Source organism: Drosophila nasuta, chromosome 3 (genome assembly GCF_023558535.2).
Source record: "Drosophila nasuta strain 15112-1781.00 chromosome 3, ASM2355853v1, whole genome shotgun sequence".
Classification (NCBI taxonomy): Eukaryota; Metazoa; Arthropoda; class Insecta; order Diptera; family Drosophilidae; genus Drosophila; species Drosophila nasuta.
In genome coordinates this window covers 34,870,629-34,892,143 of record NC_083457.1, presented here as the reverse complement: position 1 = coordinate 34,892,143, position 21,515 = coordinate 34,870,629, and the positions used below count along the sequence as shown (strand labels likewise).

Sequence of the window (21,515 nt, the reverse complement as noted above, 5' to 3'; positions counted from 1 at the left end):
AGTAAAATAGTCCCTACATCACTGAGTGTGTACACACTGTATATAGAAATAATCGTTTGCTATCGATAACTGTTGCGAATACATCGATACCAAAATGTCGGTAGCTTACAGCACTGTTTTCGATTGCCGGCACGCAAAGAAAAAACAAAATACAAACAACAAAACGCGAAATGTTTGGCACGGTAAATAATTATCTTTCCGGCGTGCTGCGATCTGCAGAGGACTACGATGGAGATAGCTTGGGCACATTTCTATCGCTGCGCGACGTTCACGTGCAAAATCACAACTTGTACATAGCACAGCCAGAAAAACTCGTGGAACGCATGCTGAAGGCTCCGCTAGACGAAGTTGTTATTGCCCACCTAAAAGTGCTCTATTACCTGGCTCAGGAGCCACCTAACTACATGGAGGCATACACTCAACAGGCTGCCAGCTGCTCGGCGGTCGTTAAGTTGTTGCAGCAGCTCAAGGACGAGAACTGGTGCCTACCCCTCATGTATCGCGTGTGCCTTGATCTGCGTTATCTGGCGCAAGCCTGTGAAAAACACTGTCGCGGCTTCACACCCGGCAATATACTGGAAAAGGCTGCCGATTGCATGATGGCCTGCTTTCGCGTGTGCGCCGCTGATGGACGCGCTTCGGAGGAGGACACCAAGCGTCTAGGCATGATGAATCTGGTGAATCAACTGTTCAAGATCTACTTCCGCATCAATAAATTGCATCTGTGCAAGCCGCTTATCCGTGCCATTGAGAACTGTGCGTTCAAGGATAGTTTTCCGCTGCCGGAGCAGATCACCTATAAATACTTTGTGGGCAGACGAGCTATGTTCGACTCTAATTATCGCGAGGCTGTCGAATATCTCTCATATGCATTTACCCATTGTCCAGATCGATTCGCGAGCAACAAGCGATTGATACTTATCTATTTGGTGCCGGTTAAAATGCTGCTCGGCTACTTGCCACGGAAATCTCTTCTGGAACGCTACGATCTGCTGCTCTTCCATGATCTGGCACTTGCCCTGAAGGCTGGCAATGTTAATCAATTCGATGAAATCGTTCGGCAGCACGAACTAGTGCTCATTCGCAGCGGCATTTATTTGCTTGTGGAAAAACTGAAATTTATTGTTTATCGCAATCTATTCAAGAAAGTGTTTATTATTCGGCAGTCACATCAACTGGATATGAGCGACTTCTTGACAGCGCTACAGTTTGTCGGCGTTACCGATGTGTCCATCGATGAGACGCACTGCATCGTGGCCAATCTGATTTACGAGGGTAAAGTGAAAGGTTACATCTCACATGCACACAACAAACTAGTTATATCCAAGCAGAACCCATTTCCTCCGTTAATTTTGGCTTAATTTTATGAGAAACTTTTAAATAAAAAATCAACTAAAGTCTCAATGTTCTTCTATATTTAAATTTCCGCCAATAACCGATAGTCGATTTAAGCTCATTGCTTAACGTCATGCAGGGCTGCAGCATCATAGCAAGCGCCATCGTGCTCGATTTATTTTAAAATCTGAGTTGCGCTCACACTGCTGCCACATATATCTTTAATATATTAAACACAACTTAAAAAAAGAAGTGTCTAAACTCATATAAAAGTTTAAAGAATAAAATAATAAAGACTTTGTACCATTTTAATATCTGAGTTCGATTTTCATTCAATAATCGATGTTTAAGAAATAGTGACAGCATCGATAGTGCTGTCGTTGTGTTGCCATCTCTAGCTGTGTGTATATTTTCAACAGCTCACAGCTGAAGAAAACACTTTTTCGTGCAGTCCGCTCAAAATAAAACCACAATTTGAATAATAGCAAGTGTGTGCAAGTTCCATAGAATTCAACGTCCCAAAACACAAAGTTGCAGTCATTGCTCACATTTTATTTCCATCGTTTTCAAGAACCGACTTCTTTCGCTTTCAACCGGCGCTGTGCTGACACAACAAAACACGCTTTGCTATCGCAAAATCAATATTACTAATTTTGCTTTGCACATTCAAATGACATAACTAACTTAAACGCATTTCAAATAGCCGTTGTTTTTCATTTCCATTTCCGTTTTTTTGCAGAGCAACGCACTGTCGTCTACCATTGGATACTCTCTCTCGCTCACTCGCACTCTCACTGTTCCGTCATAAGAGGCTAAAAGAAAAAAAAAGGGGTCAACATGTCAGCACCGGTAATTGTCGAGGCCACGGTCAAGCAGACGGCGACGGTAAGTTTAATGTACATATGTATATGGATCAACTAAGCAACTATGTACTTACCTTTACCTTATGCATATCACATTGTTCAGCTCATTTTCATGCACGGATTGGGAGACACTGGGTACGTACTTTTGCTTGCAAGTTGCCTAGCTGCAAGTCCAAGTGATTAATTCGTTTTTTCGCTTTTGATAGACACGGCTGGAGCAGTGCCTTGGCCGCCATACGACCTCCCTTCATGAAGGTGATCTGTCCTACGGCGCCCACGCAACCCGTCTCTCTGAATGCCGGCTTCCGCATGCCCTCGTGGTTCGATCTCAAGACCCTGGACATTGGCGGACCTGAGGATGAGCCGGGCATTCGTTCAGCTCGCGACGATGTGCATGGTATGATACAGAAGGAGCTGTCCGCTGGCATTCCAGCCAATCGCATTGTGCTCGGTGGCTTCTCTCAAGGTGGCGCGTTGGCTCTCTATTCGGCTCTGACCTTTGATCAGTCGCTGGCTGGCGTGGTGGCGTTGTCATGTTGGCTGCCACTGCACAAGCAGTTTCCGGGTGCTAAGGCGACTAGCGATGATGTGCCAATATTCCAGGCGCACGGCGACTACGATCCCGTTGTGCCTTACAAATTTGGCCAGCTGAGCGCCAGCCTGCTCAAGTCCTTTATGAAGAACGTGACGTTTAAGACCTATAACGGATTGTCGCACTCGTCGTCCGATGAGGAGATGAACGATGTAAAGGTGAGTGCGACATGTCGCCTAATTGATTTGGCATTATATCTGTAATCACTTAAAGAGTTTTCTTACGCTCTCTTTGCTTTTGTCTATTTCAGGACATAATCAGTAAATGGGTAAACTAATTTCCAATTAGCACTTTAGCACTTTTACCGCGTCCCCGTCTCCAAATTCGTGTGCATTCCGGCAAGCAAACAAGAATAACTACAAAATAACAGCTAAAAGAATAACAATGAATCCAAAATTAATCTACACACACAACACACACACCTACACACGACAGTTTGATGTCGTCTTTTAGCCAAATTGAGAAATGTTGAGAGAAGCAATCAATTAATTATAATACGTAAAATACCTAACAATAGAGTGTGATGCGAATGCAGGTTGTTTCACCATACGATTTATTAATTACTTATCCTTTGTATAAGCTATAAAATATATATATCAGAGAAAGTTACTTTCAACACACACAAATTATGTTCGGTATTTTCTGTTGATTTCAAACAAAGCAAACAAAAAAAAGAATGAAATGAAATGAAACTAAGCCATGCATATTTGATTACAAATTAACAATTACTAATAAACTTACTTAATCCAAAAAAAAAAACCGAAAGAAAAGTAAATTTAAACTAAAATTTGAAATATCAGTACTTTGCAATATATCTAGATCGATTCTTTTCTCAAAAGCATACATTTACAACTATTCGAATTTTGATTAATTTCGTTTGTTTTCGTTCTTTTCTTACTTTATTTCGTACAGCAAGAGTTACAGACAAATCATCTATAGTTTTCCAGCTGAAACTAGTTAATTTTTTATTTGTTTATGTAGTCTGTTTTTTTTTATTTTTTCCAAATAAAAACCCATTTATTTAGACCGACAAATGCACTCATAAGTCGCCAGTTTTAATTCTGTATTTTACACATTGTATTTATATTAATCCTAAACTATAACTAAGTAGCTGTCGCATGACTCATCCACCTCTCATCTATATATTTGCAGACGCATTGGGAGGGCCAGAACATGGCTAGAAGGGCACAATGCTGCCAAATATCATAGTAGCTACATACGATACGATTTATAGACTATGAAATGTAGAGTTGCAGTTCCTTCCACATAAAATCAAAGCTCCTCTACGCCCCGCCCCCTAGTCATGAAACGCGACGGTGCAGATGTCTGAAACTAAACAGAAAAAAGAGAATTGTATTTTAGATATTATTTTGTACATACTTACATAATTTATGTAGTCTTTAGGCATACTATATAATTAGCTATTGGATGACTCCACTTTGTGTGGTCTGACGAGACGCAGTTTCGCTTAAGCGAACTAAACTAAATAAAGTTATGTGACAAAAAGCTTACAAAAGCCATCAAAACGCTCGAAAGGGGGAATGCACGAAAACGCGTTGGGTTTTCGTAAATAGTATTTCGTTTTGGTTGCCAACTTTGCGCGAATCAAATAAGTTGTTTTAACGGTCGAACTTTTGAATCTGTGAACACCGTACTGAAAGTCGATAAATCGATAGCAGCGGCACGAGTTTCGCACGAAGTGCAATCGTTGCTATCGTTTTTCGTTATCGAAGCTTGAGCGCCAATTATTTAGCTGCAAACGAAATTGCAATGTAAAAGGAATTCAAACAAAGCAAACAATGGCATTTCTTAGAGTGGATTAAAGAAGGTGAGTAAAAGCATAAAGGGCAATAAAAAAGGTCAATTAAAAATTGATAAGATTTGATTTGATGCCTGGCAACCAAAGCCGGTAGATTGCAATTAATTTGGCGGATTTTGGCACAACGTAAACAAACGACATGTTTAGCCCTGCCTATCTGCCCCCACTTCCCCACTCATACTCGCACACAAGTCGTCACACACACAAATATACACACGATGGCTGGTGTGGTGGACGAACGTGAACATTCACGACTTCGTTGTAGTATTTTCGCTCAGTTGTTTCCGTATCGCCGCTAAGTTTGGACGCGTTTGCTCCGGTCTTGTGGCTTGCAAATTACGCGCCGTTGTTCGTTTTTTTTTTGATAATAATAACTACGCGAGAAGAGTGCAACACAGTGGATTAACCGAAATTAATGTCAATTGTGAGTGAAGTCAATTTGACCAAACCCAAAAGGGGGCCAATCTAAGGAGCCAACCAAGATAACAGAAATAATTCAGAAAAAAAGGAAAATAAAAACGAAAAGTTTATTGAAAGCGAAAGTTAGGTGTTGCAGTTTTACGTTGCGCATTTTTCCTGTGGACTGCGCGCTTTGTTGTTGGTGCTGCTGCTGCGGTTGCTGTTGTTGTTTTGGGTTATTGGTCACAAAGGAAGCTTCGCAACGTGTGTAAAATGTATTTTGTGTGCTTGTCACTCGCGCGTACCATCTGCAAAGTGCGATGCAAGATACGAATTGAATGTGTAGAGTACGCACACATGTGTAGAGCGTGTGTAATATAAGCATAGGTGTGTTTGTGTAGATATGTGCTTAAGAAGTGCGTGTAAGTTTTGTTGCAATCTTGCTTTCTGCATTTGCTTTTACTGTTTACACGCACACACACATGCATAGAACAAATCAAAGCTGTGTTGGGGGTGTGGATAAACTCGTCGGCGGCGCCCTGTTGCGCCCTCTATTGTTCAGTGAATGTATGTGTGAGTTCACAGGGAACGCCATTATTATTACGATAATAATGAACCCGAATCGATAATAGGCTATAAAGACAAGTCGAGGCACGGTCTATAAGTATTCAATTACTAATTTCAATTTTAATAGATACCAAGTTCTGAGAAATTTCAGATACGTAAAAACCCCTTAAAAATCACTTAAAGATTTAAGCACTTATAAAATGTGCAATTGCACCGAGACTGCACTTGATAAGTACAAATTTATTTAGATTTGCATGGGTTTAACAACATTAATTACCTGACTACATTAAAAGTTCGTTGGCATCATCATTAATTGACAGGAGTTCAGTGATGTTGCAAACTGCGTAAAATCATACAGTAGAGCTCCCAAATTAGAAGTATGTGAAATTTAACTTTTCTGAATTAAAATTTCTAAAGAGTGGTGTATTTTATTTATTTATTTTATTTTTAGTAAGCTTTCTCTAATTGTCCAGAAATGATAATTTTCTAAACATTAGATTTATATTAAGAATAAGAATTAATTTTCGAATATGCACTGTATTTAAATAGCCTTGATTTGCATTTAAATCACTTAAGAGTAAAAGTATAAATCTAAAGTATTTTCCCTACATCTCAAATTGTGATTAATCACTAATTCAGTGAACTCTGTACCCTTTAAAATTCTAGAGAAAGAGAAACGCATATTATTTTTTTTTATAAATAATTAGTTTTCCACTCACAGCTTCATCTCTTTGTTGTGGCGAAAAGACAAGCGGCGATTACTGTTCCTCTACACAAGTGAATTCATCGATCGGAACGTGATTAGCACTATAATGAGTCTGCGTTTATTGTCTGTAGGTCATTAAAAGACAATTACATCTTTTAAAAATGATTTTCCATAGTATGACAAATGCTTCAAATATTGTCGGAAAACAGTACGTTTAAATTTGAGATCAATCTTCAGTTAAGTATTGTCATAGTGCCCCACAAAAACACAAAAAGCTCATTATAATTATCTCTCATCTTTTTATTAGTTTTAATTAAAACTGTTCACGTGATGGAAGGATTGAGAATCGGTACGATCAAGCGAACTATTTATTTATTCTTTTCGAGTTTGCAAATCACTTATTGATATTATGAAATATACATATATATACTGGAATTTTGAGTTTCATTAATGTTCAATAGCAATTACTAATTAAAATTAAAACTACTTTTTTCTATACATGTGTCGAGTAAATGGGTGTATAAATATTTATGCCGTGATAATCAGCAATAAATTTTAAAATTGTCATGGCAGGTAGGACATGAGAGTGATAGGCTGCGAGATAACCTGTAATTAATTGCATATTTATCATGGATTCCTACGACAAATTTCTTGTTTGTTTGTTGTAGTCATCGGTCTGACGCTGAACAATAGAATAATTAAAATGCTTCCTTTTACTAATGCAAGGTTTAAGCCAATTAACTAATTCAAACATATTTATAATTTATTATAACAGTTGGTCAATTATTGTTTGTCATTTTAAATCAATAGATATTTTATATTATAAGTACAAGCAATTATTCATTATTTTTATTTTGTTTTTGTCGTTATTGTACATCAATGGAATGAACCCACACATTTTTGGAATTACCAATAAAACAGGTATTGCAATTATTCGATAATCACATTGAATTATTCGAACGTATACTCTCCCAATGTAATGCAAGCTTATGAGTCAAAAGTTCCTCAGCTCGGTAATACAGAGTACACGTGATTGTAAGTATGTTGGGAAATTATTCGACAACAATAATTTGCATATTAGGCTACGCTTTTGATTTATGGCTATGCATACTATTTTCCACATTCCCATTGATCCAAATCAGAGGTTTTTTTATTTCCGTTTCCTTATAAACTGCTCTCTATCTCTCTCTGCAATTTTCGAACCTCCTTTAGTTTTTTATGATCTTCGGGTATGGTGTTGAAAAAAGTCATCTTCGCTTGGTGTATTTTTAGGAGCAAAAATGCACAAAACAAGTTTCAACCGGCAGAGTGTTTTGCATTAATCCAACGCATTTAGGAATCAGGCGACGCCAAAGAGTTTAAAAGGGGTTAATAAATGGAGGCTGACATCAAAGTATTTTATGTTAGCATTAACGAGGGAGCGCTTTATACAGGGTGTTGCTAAAAGATTAAATTATTGAAGACGATGTTCAATATTCTCGTAAAGAAGTGTGAGATATGAACTCTTAGAACTTTTTCGAAAGTTTAATTCGCAATTTGAAACCAAACTCTCTTTAATAAATTCAAGGTCAAAGAAGGCGAAATTGTGACTTAATTATTATTACGGCATTCGTATTAGATCTTTGATAATTTACATATTTGTGTATGTAGGAAGCAGTCACTAAATGCTAATACAATTAATGCATCATGACAACAACAAGAAATGTCAATTTTGCGTCTGTCTGTTTATTTACGGTGAACACTCATATATTATTACCCCATCCGAGATGAGACTTGATAGATCTGCGATATGGACGCGGCGTTAAAAGCGGAACGAACGTGCTCCAACTGACGGGTTCAGCTGACAGACGACGAGTCTCAATTCTGTTAAGCTTCTCACTTAAGCTTCTAGTTTACCAGAGTCGTGAGCTGTCTACACGCCAGCGTGACTTGACAGTTTTTGAAGCTCTCTTCAGCATTCGCTTAACGATCAACCATAAAGAGTTGCATGTAAGGATCGGAATTGACAACGGTTGTCAGGTTAACTTCAGTGTGATTCAAGCATCTGATTATATCTGGTTTATTAATATCAATGGGTAACCATGTCAGCTAATGCCCAAGCCAGGATCATAAGCAACCGGTTTTGACCTGTTCCCAACAAAATCGCATTGCGCACCCTACCAATTAGCGGGACTAAAGTGATATATGTATATAGTATTATATGTATGTTTATGATGTCCTATTCCGGTTTTGGGGTTCAACTCTTATTAACCTGTTTCCGTTGTCACAGCTACTAATGCGCTGCGTCATTATTTATATTTTTCACGGAATTTCAAAATGAAACATTCGCTTACTTTGAATTCACACATGTCAATGATCTGTGAAAACAAACAAACAATTAAATATAACTTTAGTTTAACTTTAAATTTAATTGATGCTGACCACTTGTCGTTTAGGCGCTGCCAACTTGTTGAACTGCTTAGCCATTAATCGAAGACAGGTTGATCAATAAATTCATCCTCCTTAAATATATTGGGTCAATGACATGCTTGATACATTATTAAAACACCTGTTACCTGTTTGGGAACACACACGCACTTTTACATAACTAAACAAATATCGTTGTTATAATGAAGGAGTTCGCTAAGTAGATAATAAAAATGCATAGATCGAAGCGAGTGCCAAAATTCTGTGGTGGGCTTAATGAGACGTGTTGTCCTAGGAATGCCAACTGCGAATTTATGCAGCTGATGCCAATCAAAGCAACAACATCAACAGCAACAAAATAACAAAAATACGACAATTGGAACACCCACTATAACAACAACATAAACAACAACAACAACAATAATATTAATGGATTATCAATGTTTTTCAAGGCCGAAACGACAAGAAGAACCATAAAAAAAGAGCCAAAATGAAATGCGAAGATAACGCTTTTTATGCTGGTTGTTGTTCTTGCTGACACGCTTTACAACTTCAGCTCCCTTTTTCCCCTTTCTGCATGAAAACAAATTTGATAATGAATAATTTTATATTTTCAGCGCGTAATCGGCGGCAATGCAGACGCCGCATAAACCAAAACAAAGCATTCCGTGAAATTTAGAAAATTCAAAAAAACAAAAGCAAACTATGTGTGTCGCATGGCGAAAACAATAACAATAACAATATCAAAATCAAAAACAAATGCAAAACTTAAACCTAGTGGCTAATGACACATTCCGCAAACACGACACGTAATCTAGCGACAATAACAATAACAACAACAAAAACTACAACTACTCATTGAGATCTATTCCAAATTTATTGATATTAACTGTGTACAACAAAAGTGGCATTAAAAAGCAATAAAACATTTTTGCAAATAACCTCAAAGCATAAGTGAAAATCATCCTAAAATGGATTCAACGCGCAACCTTCTATCCAAACAGTCCAAGGATGTGGAATTCCAGGACGTTTTCTACACAGTCGATCAACGCAATAATTTCTGTAAGTATAGTATTTCATGTTCAATATGATCAGTATTAATTCAAATAAATAATTCTCAACACGTTCATAAGTCGGTCACAATTGAAGCGATTCCCATGGGGAATGCTTCTTTGTTTATGTGCTGGCCTCTAGATTTTGTAGTTAAGATTTGAAACGTAGTTTATTTACTATTACGTACGAAATTTTAAATTAGACTTTACTATTCGAGTTTTTAAATGACCTAATCAGGAAATAGGAACTATTGTTTTGGAATTCATTTCAGTATGTATTTTAAAATACATTTTTAAAATTCTATTAATATTTAAATATGTGTTGAAGATTGTTTCAAGTTGCATATTTAATTCATTTAGAAAAGTATTTAGACGCAATGAAAATGTTTTTATTTTTTTGGAATATTACTCAATTTTTTTTATTTTGTTGAAAACGAAACATTTTTACATGCTTTCAGTGTTTATATGATCATATTTCGAAATTCTCTTTCATAATTAGACATAACGGTTTAACGATTTCTTATACTTTAGGGTAGTACTTTTAACTAGTTCCATAACTTTTGTTATATTATATTTATATCAAAACTTGATTTGAATTTAATTCCTGAAACAATAATAATATATTTTCTTTTGTCAACAAATTCACATGGTTTAAATGTTTTTATGATAGTTATTTCGAAACTCTCTGTAATTAGTCATAATGGTTTCAGAAATATTTGACTTTCTTGTACTTTGAGCTGCGTTTCGACTAGTTGCATAATTACCAGTTAATATTTGAAAGTTACACGAGCGTTGAATTGCTTTTATAGCATGAAATACGCGAACTTGTTAGCTATTTCACAATCATACATATAGGGTAATAATAATATGTTGTTTAGAGTTCCTTGTAATGCAAGTACCACTCTTATGGGTTACTAACTGTGCTTAATGACCGTGTTATACTTAGATATTACCCAGTTTTTGATGGTGCACATCCAATGTTAACCAGACTTTTGTTTCTCGTTTTGTTACACTTTTATTAAATATATTTTACATTTTATTTAACGGTGCAGTATTTGATTTCATTTCATGTTGTTGTGAGTCGTGGTTAATTTAAATGTTTTGCTTTTTGTTGCGGTATCTCGACCACAGCGACCATTTGGCAATTGCTTGTTGTCTGGCCAAGCGCTAAGTGTTCCATAATTATACGAGCTGGCGGGCAAATAAACTAAAAAAGAAGCAATTTACGCTTCTATTGTTGTTACAGCCAACACCAATTACAACATACAAACTTGAGCGTATACCCTGTAACCACAACAGATGGCCAGACATTGTCCGCTGACATTTCGGGGTAATCAATCTGGCACTCGACATTTGGCTACATTTATATCTTATACTCAAGATGAATCTAAACATGGAAATGGTCTTGTATACCCTTGAGTTTCTGCAGCTGACCTAAGGGTTAAATACACTCATGCAAATCGATAAACATATCTAAATATTTGCAATGTTCAATAATGCAAAAATTGCTTGGTAAACTAACATAGCTGCAAACAAATATTCAAAGTGAATGAACATTTTTTACTTTGCTTCCGCCAAGAGTTTTGCCATAATTCGTAATCTCGTCAATACATACTTACATATAAGAATATAGGGTATCTTTCTACACAGCAATGTGCATGAAGTGCATGTGTCGTCTTTTTTTTTAATGTTTTCCAAATGAAATTGCTTTGTCATTTGGTCAGTCAGCCGATGTCGATGTCGACGGCAATGCTGATGGTCAGCTTAATGGACACTTTTAGCATTTCGGCATCTTTCTCATTTTAGTGCCGCGCCCAATTCTCGTCTCTCGTCTGAACTCATCTCTTGTGAAAAGCGGCATCGACATCGTGCAACGTGCAACGTGCAGCTTAAAACAAGTTTTGATCGCTTGCTGCAATACTGTGTCGGCCAATGTCTTTATTTTTGCTACTGTGTGCACAGTTTGTAGTATGCGAATAATTGACACACAATTTACAGTCGAAGTTGAGTCGCACACTTACCTAAAATTGAGACATTTGGCAGACCCCCCAAGTTCAGAGTACACTCCGTTCGCACATTTGCCATTTGAAAATTGATTTTCGATTGAATTTTGATTTGCATTAAATGAATTTGAACACGTCAGCATAGCATTCGATCAGCGTTTCCTTAGCTAAAATAACGCCAGCTGTAAACACATTTTTAAGCTGACACAACAGAATTTATATCAATGCTTTTGTTGACGATGATCCTACTGAAGGGTTCTTTTCAAGAGCTGAAGCAAATATTATATGATCTTCTTATATAAGAAGTTCGCTCGTGTATGCAAATATCTATGTTGAATTCTTAGTTTGCTTTATTTAAGCTCTCAAGTTGCAAATTTGATCAGCAAATATAATTATGAGATTCATAACGCATTTGAATGTCAATTTGAAAAGCTTTTAAGTCTTTATAATGCTTCGTTTTTGTTTTTTTATTTCTAAACGATTATAATTTTAGATTGTTTATCATATGTTCGAAATTATTGTTCTGCACATTGTTGCTAATCGCTGCACAGTTGCAGTGCTGACTTTAAATCAATATTTTCTGACTCATGCGTGATATTTTATCACCAAAATATTTGCGTTACTGACCTCAGAACGAACTTCAAATAACATACTATTTAATCACATTTTCGAAACTGATTAGTTTTGTTCTCACCATTTGAAATTTAGTTTATTTCTCCTTCTCTTTTTGGCGAAGTACAATTCCACTTAGCACAGTGTTCCTCTTGCTTAATTAAGAGTCGTTGAGTTAATATATTCTGCTCAAATTAAAGAGTTCTTAGTAATTCAACGCAACATACATTTTTAATTCGCCTTTCATTGTGTGGCATTTGCTAGCATTATAATAAATATTCAAAGAGCTTAAAACAGAGTATCCACATTTAGCTTGCTCTGTTTTTCTGTTGTTTTGTTGCGATCTTTCGCTTGAGCAATTCGACAATATCGTCGTTTTAGATTTACTTCTTGCAAGCAGACGTTGTTGTTGTTGCTGAGTTATTCATGAGCAGCATGAGCTCGAAGTGCCTTTGCTGCGCACTGCTTGGGCAATAATCACAGTTAATCAACGTCACTCATACGCCATGTGCAACGTGCAATGGGAGGCGCGTGATGTCGCCAAGCGACAAAATGCCTCCTACTAACACAATACTCGATAAGTATGTACACGAATGTAATGTACACACACATACATAGATGCAAAGCTCAGTGTTTGTGTGTTTCTGTAAATTGTGCATGGCAACTCGTATATGCGACTTCCTCAAACTGACGGCGGAGGCAGGCAGCAAATGAAAATTATATTGTAGCTGGCGACAATGCTGCAAACAGCATTATGAGCATCAGCACAACATCATTATGAACATAATGATCACCAAATGGGGCATGAGCGCAGCAACAATAACAACGCAGCCAGATTATGCTCAAGCGCAGGCCTTGCTTACAGCGCCAAAAAGCACAAATAACAGCAACAACAACAACAACAATTGACCAACTTTGATTGAATAATTTTTTCGTCTTTCCCCTTCTGGCGGCATCTCTCACTAAACTCGGCAAATGCTCGCGAAGCATCGCTTCTATTAAAACTCGCTGTGGAATTTCACATTTTGATCAAATCACTTTTTCAACTTTTCCGCAAAAATACGCGACTCCAAGTCTAGCGAATAAAATTTCCTAATAAGGAATATACAAATTTTGCAATCTTGCTTTTGTACGTTCATTTTTCTCAAGTTCCAACTTATGCATGCTCTTATTAATATATTCCAAGTAAATAGCAGATATTTTTCCTATCAGTCACAGTCATTCTTTCTCTGTCTCTCATTGGACATTGCCCAGTCTTCCTATTCGTCATTGTTTTGTTTGTTTGCAACGCCAACTTTCATATTGCAATCGCTTAGTATTCGAATTTAAATTTAATATGAAAGAAAACGCAAGTCAAGGTTACTGATAATACTTAGATGTGGGGAATAGAGACAGTGACTAAAATGGCAAAACTTGCAAATAATATTTACAAAAGCCATAATAATAAATATATATTTTAACCTTTTCAAAAATTGCAATTAAAAACGTATTTAAGCAATCTTGGAATCTACAACAATCTGATTGTTTCTATAGAAGAAAAATCAATTAGTTTCACAATTTATGCCCATCGTCAACTCATGGGTTTTATCAAACAACTTACTTAGAAATGGCAACACTTGGAACTTTGTACTATTTGTTTAATTTACATATATATGTAAATATATTTGATTAGAAACGCTTTCTTCAAGAGAAATATATTCCCGCGATAATAATGTAATAGTTTTATGAAGCGAATGTGAAGAATTATTTATAGTAGATATAAAAAAATACTATTTACAGACATTGCGGTTGTGACACATTTCATTAATTATAGTATTTCATTAATTTTAGTATTAAAAACGTACTTAAGCAATCTTGGAATCTTCAACAATCTGATTGTTACTACAGAAGATAATTTCAATTAGTTTCACAATTTATGCCCATCGTCAACTCATGGGTTTTATCAAACGACTTACTCAGAAATTGCGAAACTTGGAACTTTGTACTATTTATTTAATTTACAATATATAAGTGTATGTGAATATATTTGATTAGAAACGCTTTCTTCAAAAGAAAAATATTCCCGCGATAATAATGTAATAGTTTTATGAAGCGAATGTGTAGAATTATTTATAGTAGATATAAAAAAATACTATTTACACACATTGTGGTTGTGGCACATTTCATTAATTATAGTATTTAAATAAATTGTGAACTCTAGTTTAAAGCGTCAATTACGTCAGTGAATATGAATTATTAATATCACATCGTATCGTTTATCTCCACATTATATTTTATAGATCCAATCAATAAAAACCACTATCAATTTGTAATAAATTAAGATACAAAATATAAATATTTATATAAATTTTGAAATATTAAAAAATATTTGTATAATAATTAGATTGCTCGCAAACTAATCAAATTAAAATAGTAAAGTTACTTTGTGCATTTAATATCCGGAAATTAGGATTGTTTAAGTTGCAAATATCTGTTCTAACATATGATTAATTGACTGTCTGCAAATCAAACACTTTTAATTAACTTTTATCTCACTTGTGTGCAGAGACGGAATTTAATTAAAGACTAGATAATTTCTATCTCTAGTAGGGCAATTATTATTGAACTATTATTAGCTAATGCTGGGTATGAAATTTTAAGCAATTTTAGTTGTAGAATTCAGGTATTGTATACTTTATCGACCAATTAGAATGTTTTATTGCTTTACTCTTTAATCATAGGGATTCATAACTACGTATATTTCCGGGATCGGATCTTTTATTAAGAGTCTTGCAAAACATGTTTTATCAATCAGTTATTGCGTATCACAAAGCAAATACTCGGTATGTTAATTTTGAAGTTCTAGATAGTCGAATTTCAAATTTTAAGAAGCATGTGATAATAAACACAAAAGCTGAGATAACCCGCATCTGAATGTTTACATATAAATATAAATATGAATGTGTACCCTGAGCTGTTTGAATAATTCGTGTACTCGAGATGTGATCAAAACGAAACCCTGCTTATCATGTCGTCACGTTCAACAGCCTCAAGTAAAGTCGCACTCTGCCCACTGGGACACACACACACATTGTGTATTGAATTCTCAAATTGATCACGTCGCAATTTGGCTTTGTGAGTCACTTCATGTTCGCACTCATTCTCTTGGTTTACTCCATTGCCGGCGCCTATGGATGTTAATAAAGCCAACGCTGAGTTTCGTGTTTTCTGTCGTGACACGCAATCTAGGGGCATTTTTACCAAAACAAATTTATTACAATGAAAAGTGGAGAAAAATTAATGAGCCCAATTAAATAATTCGCATGCTTATATATTTATTATAATATCTTTGTTAAATGCATGAGTTTTTGTATGTTTTGTTGATACAAATGTCAATAAGATTCATTGACTTTTATAATTTCATTAATTTTTTTAAATTTGTACAATAATAATCTTTGTTTATTGAAGAATTGTTAATAATTTATGCATAGACATAAATTTATTTAATTATAACGTGTGACGTTTAAATTATTCATTTAGCTCAAAACAAGTTCCCTTCTCTACGATTCAAAAAAATTCCAGACTAATAGCAGAACAACCCGAAAGAGATCGAACTTGTCAGCTTTTATTACACAAACTCAAAGATAAATTGTCGGCCAAATTTTGTTGTTTGTTGATCAACAGCGAGACAGAGCGCCAGACTCGGGGAAACTAATTGATATGTAGACTTGGCCACTGGTCTATAAACGCCTGATACGTAAGCACATCGTACGCCACTCTTAAAAATTTACTACTAGTCGTATACGTACTTTTTGACAAGTTATGGCATTCAGTGTTGTTACCGACCTTCTTTGATCTATGAGGCGAGGCACTGCACAAGGAATGCCAATTTGATTACCCCTGGGAGGTCCATTCACATTGCCAGTATTATAAAGCGTTAAACTGTGAGCCTTGTTGAAGATATTTTTAATTAGTTTTAGCAAAACACATGTCGAATTGCAATAATAACTCATTTGATTGATGAGTTACACGATCTTGAAAATCTTGAGAATCATTCGCAAGCTATTTAACTTTTGAATTAATATTTGAATTCATAAATTATGATGATTGTAAATTATGCCGCCCCCTTTTTAAACTACAAAATATAAATAGGTTTGAAGTGCGCAAAAAAATCAATCAATAACCTTATCAATTAAAGCGATAATGTAGCATCCTCCGATCTGAGAACTTTGAATATGTATATGACTAATTTCATTTAAACAAGGTTTTATCGCCCAAGCGAATAGGAAATGAAAATGCATTAAATATATAAGGTTCAATAATCAAAGGTGTGTGTCAGATCAAGTTTACATTTAATTTATTACTATGTTGCAGTTATTGACTTATATAAAATATTGGCGCAACCGTTTAATTAATATCTAATGGGGGTTTGAAACTGATTAAGACCTTAGTAATTACAAGTTACGTGTAGGGTTGAAACTTGCAATTACGTTAAATCTGATTGGTTTTGATTGGTGATTGATTTAATCAATATTTGTACAATGTTCCGCTTAGGAATACAAGGAAGATGTCATCATCATTCAGACATTGTAGCCCACTTTTGTAATACTTGTTGGTTTTTTCATTGTAATCGCTTGTTACGTCAAGGTTGTGTTGATAAGCCAGACTTGAACATTGACACATTGCATTGAGATGCGATCATCAATAAATAAATTACACTAAAGCCTTTATTGTATTTAAACTCATAATCAAATCCTCTTTCAACGAAAAAAATGACTAATCATCTTCAAAAGAAGAGTCTCTTAACTGCTAATCATGCTCAAACTATCTTAACCCGACGTTTAGCTTTTAACTCTTAATTGTGCGTAATTCTAAGCTCTGGTTAGCGATCAGTTAAACTTTAACGGCACTCCCTACAGGTAACGCTTAAATTTGATAACCACAATAATTACCATAATAAACGTTGATTGGCCGCAAAAAAAAACAAGTTTGTGGAATAGACGAAACTGAGCAAATTGTTTAACGTCCATCGCGAAGCCAGAATTAAACAAGTAACACATTAAAGCGAATCGAAATTCTACCGCAAAAAGTGCACAATCATTACAGGCGAGCAGAATGTATTGTGATGAAATACACACAATTTATTATTAGACTCTTTAGTGTTTCTAGAGAAAATCACGGCGGTTGTGGGAGCTTTGTTTTGGCTCTTTGTCATACTCGAAAGTTTCCAAAAACGAATGGAGCTAATAACACAAAGAACCGTCTGATTGATATTGCGGCGTCATCGTATGGTTCCTTAAGTTCGTCTAGACAGCTGTGGGATTTACGTACCGCTTTAAAGCGTAAGCTTCCCGCTACAAATATCACACGAGTCGCACTTAGGAACGTGTTTTGATTTTATTTTTGGAACCTTTTCTCGCCCATCAAAAAATTCTCCATTCTCTATTATCTATTCGTGTTTCCAATTTTATTGACTTTTGTTTTCATTTTTTCAGTTCGCTTAACCGGACAGCGGCAAATTTTGAAAGGCGTGAGCGGAAGTTTTCGCAATGGACAACTGTCTGCCATTATGGGCCCCTCGGGGGCCGGAAAAAGCAGTTTACTGAACGCAATTTCGGGTTTCAGGTAAGCATAAATTATGTGAAAATTTAACTTGATTTTTGAATCAATGTTTCAAATCTCAGAACTTGTAGACTGATACCCTGTAAGGTGTTTTTAGCTAGAATGAACTTTATCTTTGCCATTGTTCATTATAATAAAATCAGTCCGAAAGCTCGAAATTTATTTAAATATTTATTTATTTATTAGCAGCTAAGCTGTCATGCACCTTACCCGATATACACTTTATAATAATTAAAATAAATTACGTCTTTATTATAAAAAAATAAAAACATGTTATTGATTTATACAATAATAATAATATTGATAACGTACGCTTTACCAAGCAAGCAACAAATTCCTGTTACGGCTTTCCATGAAGAATTTGGATTAAAAAAACCTGTGCAATAAATCAAGATAATATGCAAATTTTATTAAAATGTACATCACAAATAAAAACAATAAATATGATTGAAAATGTTATTCTCAAAAACATAAACTCCTTATCGTACAACTACTAAGACGAGGTATTTGGTAATTATGCGACGTCACCATACATAACATACAACTTAGACATAGAACTGAGGGAACGCTAAATATCACATATCGATTACGAAGAATATATAGTATTTAATGATTCTGTTTGGATAAAAACTTAATCATCGTTCCATCATCTTGTCGATGCTTAAACTTTGAAGCGAAGTTCAATAATGACATATAACATTGAGTATAAGAACACATGCTGAAGGTCGTCAGCCTAGCTTTTTGTGTTTTTTTTCTAGAATTATAAGAATGAGGAACTTTAACATAAGTTTCTTTTCCTCTTCATCTTCACTTTCAATATTCAGCTGTTAAACTTGTTTCGTTCTGGTTTTTTGTTTTCCATATTTGCTTGTGCAGAAAAAGTGGCGTAACAGGCAACATAAGAATGAAACGGGACAATGCCTGTTATATTACACAGGACGATCATCATCAGACACTGCTTACTGTCGAAGAGCTGATAAATCTTTCGTACGATCTGAAACTCAAGCAGAACCATAAAAAGGAAGAGCAAATTACGGAAATACTCACGAATCTCAATCTCAATCATCGACGCAACGTCACCGCCGAAAAACTGAGTGGCGGTGAACGCAAACGTCTCTCGATTGCCCTCGAACTCGTCGACAATCCGAATATCTTTTTTCTCGACGAACCGACCAGCGGCCTGGACGAGGTGACAGCCGCCCAGTGCATCCGCCTGCTCCAACAAATGGCTCGTGAGGGTCGCACGATAGTCTGCACCATCCATCAGCCCTCGGCCACCATCTATAATTACTTCGATAGCATCTATGTGCTGGCCAAGGGTCAATGTGTCTTCCAGGGCTGCCCTCAAGCGACGATACCCTTCCTACGCCTTGCCCAGCTGGATTGTCCACGACACTACAGCCCTTCAGACTATAGTAAGTATACGTAGTGTTGACCTTTAATAATGTTTTTCTTATCAACTGACACCCTTGCATCCAGAATAAAAAGTAACAAATGTCTAAGTTATTCAACAGTCTATACTATGCTAAACTTGAATTAAGAGGGAAATCGACCTTGATATTGTATATATTTATTTGAGGGTGTCTATGACACACTATATAATGCATAGAAAGCGTGAACGACACATAATTGATAACGAATGAATTGAAACCAGCCGGATAGGCTTGCATAGAATCATAATCAGTGAAAAGTCAATGCTGTGTTGTTTTTCGCAAATGCTAATTTAATTGGGTTCAATATTAAATGAAGTATATATGAGCAATCATTGACTTAGTCTTAAAGGTATTTATTTATTATATTCCGTGTGTTGCAGTTATCGAAGTCATCGATGCCGAAGAGGGGCAACTCGTGCCGCTGCTTAGCGAGCTAACGGACAATGGCAAATTGACTTACATTGGCAGACAGGTGGAACCGCTGGATACCCAGTTGCTGCCACAGCAGGCGATAACCACACTCTTCGTGGAGCAGCCGAAGCGACAATTCTTGCCCACTTTCTTTGCCGGCAGCGCCGCCTCCACCGACGGCAGTTTGATGGGCGCAGCTGGTGCTTTGCTGGGGCAGGTGAAGGCGTTCTCAAAACATCTGCATCAGGATCGCCGAAAGATATCCGGATTGCAGCAGTTTATTGTGCTGATGCGTGTCATGCTGTTGCGAACGATGCGTGCGCGCATCGCATTGCTCATTCAGCTGGTGCATCATACGCTCTGTGGGCTCTTCTTTGGCCTGATCTTCTTCCAGCTGGGCAATCAGGGTGCACGCATGTTCGATCATCTGAAGTTCTGCATTGGCGCTGTGCTCATGATTGTCTACACGCAAGTGATGGTGCCCATTTTAAGCTGTAAGTTGAACAAATGAAATATTTTTCAGCTACTTTAATTATTTCTATATTTTTGTAGATCCCGCTGATGTCAAGGTGGTGAAGAAGGAGACCTTCAATCGCTGGTACTCACTGATGCCTTACTATCTGGCGTTGACCATATCGCGACTGCCACTTCAGGTGCTACTCAATGTCACGTTCATGGCTATGACTTATTGGATGTCCGGACTACCTGAACAGCTGTGGCGCTTCTGTATTTTCGTCGCCGTCGGTCTGATGATCTCGCTCGTTGCCGAGGGCATGGGCCTGGCCATTGGCGCCACCTTCAGTATAACAGTAAGTCGCCACTCTTCATTAGGTCAACTGTGAGATTGATTGGCTCTTTTATTTGCAGAACGGCAGCGTCGTTGGTCCACTGATCATAGCACCACTTATGGGACTGGCTGTCTATGGCTTTGATTTTGCGCCACAGATAACATGGGGCATGAATGTGCTGATGAAGTTCAGTTATGTGCGTGTCGGTGTCGTCGCCTTGGTGCTGGCTGTCTTCGGCTTTCAACGCGAAGAACTCGACTGCGATGAGATCTATTGCCACTTCAGTGATCCGCGAGTGCTGCTCAAGTTCCTCGATGTCGACAAGGTCTCGATACTGGATCAGTTCGGACTGCTGGCCATGCTGATGGTCTTCTTCCGCGTCATCATGTACATCAGTCTGCGCAAGCGCTGTTACACCTGATGAGCTCTGACATCCGAGTACTCGTATATGTGTACCATTTATAATTTGTAGTTATAGCAAAAGTCTATGCTGTGATTTTGGTTTTACATGCCTATAAATCTAGTAATAGGAATTACTTATCGATGTATATACATACCAATAATACTAACAATGGATACGAATCGCGTATGTGTTTTGTACGCTCTTCACCCAGATCATTCAAATAACTTGGTGCTTAGATAACTTTACTCTAGATTCTTAAGATGTAGTTAGCATACGACACACAGGTTTAGACATCGTTGATGCCTTATTATATAAGCATTATTAGTCATAAGTCCTCTGGTAATAGTGTCAAAATCAATCTATACTTAAGACAAAATACATTTTTATATTTTCACGTTGAATTTGATTGGATTTTTTTAATAGATTTCATAATTAAAAGGTACTATATGCTTCAGTTAAACTTATTGTTAAATAATAGAGGATACACATATTCAAGCACATTTTTTACAATTAATCAACTTTTTT

General features: G+C 36.4%; 3 protein-coding genes and 1 long non-coding RNA gene across 11 annotated transcripts; 3 read left to right on the top strand and 1 right to left on the bottom strand.

Moving 5' to 3' along the window:
• Window positions 1–43: 43 nt before the first annotated feature.
• On the top strand, window positions 44–1,444 carry LOC132789205 (PCI domain-containing protein 2 homolog). Its single transcript, XM_060797058.1, has one exon. The coding sequence runs from the start codon at window positions 171–173 to the stop codon at window positions 1,359–1,361; it is 1,191 nt and encodes a 396-aa protein (XP_060653041.1). The 5' UTR covers window positions 44–170; the 3' UTR covers window positions 1,362–1,444.
• Window positions 1,445–1,688: 244 nt separating this feature from the next.
• On the top strand, window positions 1,689–4,118 carry LOC132789210 (acyl-protein thioesterase 1). 3 transcript variants are annotated; one of them, XM_060797067.1, is made up of 6 exons: window positions 1,689–1,823; window positions 2,075–2,220; window positions 2,302–2,333; window positions 2,405–2,948; window positions 3,041–3,058; window positions 3,943–4,118. In XM_060797067.1, exons 2-6 carry the CDS (start codon window positions 2,173–2,175, stop codon window positions 3,997–3,999), a joined length of 699 nt encoding a protein of 232 aa, XP_060653050.1. In that variant the 5' UTR covers window positions 1,689–1,823; window positions 2,075–2,172; the 3' UTR covers window positions 4,000–4,118. The 3 variants fall into 3 exon arrangements, with proteins under 3 accessions (XP_060653050.1, XP_060653053.1, XP_060653051.1); XM_060797070.1 differs by lacking the exon at window positions 3,943–4,118 and adding an exon at window positions 3,703–3,828; XM_060797068.1 differs by lacking the exon at window positions 3,943–4,118 and having other exon boundaries at window positions 3,004–3,416.
• Window positions 4,119–4,899: 781 nt separating this feature from the next.
• Window positions 4,900–21,391, top strand: LOC132789200 (ATP-binding cassette subfamily G member 4). The gene is made up of 7 exons (XM_060797050.1): window positions 4,900–5,033; window positions 9,305–9,749; window positions 17,829–17,958; window positions 18,832–19,370; window positions 19,769–20,293; window positions 20,352–20,608; window positions 20,667–21,391. Exons 2-7 carry the CDS (start codon window positions 9,659–9,661, stop codon window positions 21,006–21,008), a joined length of 1,884 nt encoding a protein of 627 aa, XP_060653033.1. The 5' UTR covers window positions 4,900–5,033; window positions 9,305–9,658; the 3' UTR covers window positions 21,009–21,391.
• Window positions 10,768–14,395, bottom strand: LOC132789213 (uncharacterized). Of its 6 annotated transcripts, XR_009632686.1 has the most exons (6): window positions 14,310–14,395; window positions 12,437–12,539; window positions 11,761–11,924; window positions 11,359–11,689; window positions 11,007–11,173; window positions 10,768–10,946 (listed from the first exon to the last, which is right to left on the bottom strand). It is a non-coding gene; the product is annotated as an uncharacterized LOC132789213 (long non-coding RNA). The 6 variants fall into 6 exon arrangements; XR_009632687.1 differs by lacking the exon at window positions 12,437–12,539 and having other exon boundaries at window positions 11,359–11,686; window positions 11,761–11,943; XR_009632682.1 differs by lacking the exon at window positions 12,437–12,539 and having other exon boundaries at window positions 10,769–10,946; window positions 11,761–11,943.
• Window positions 21,392–21,515: the final 124 nt, after the last annotated feature.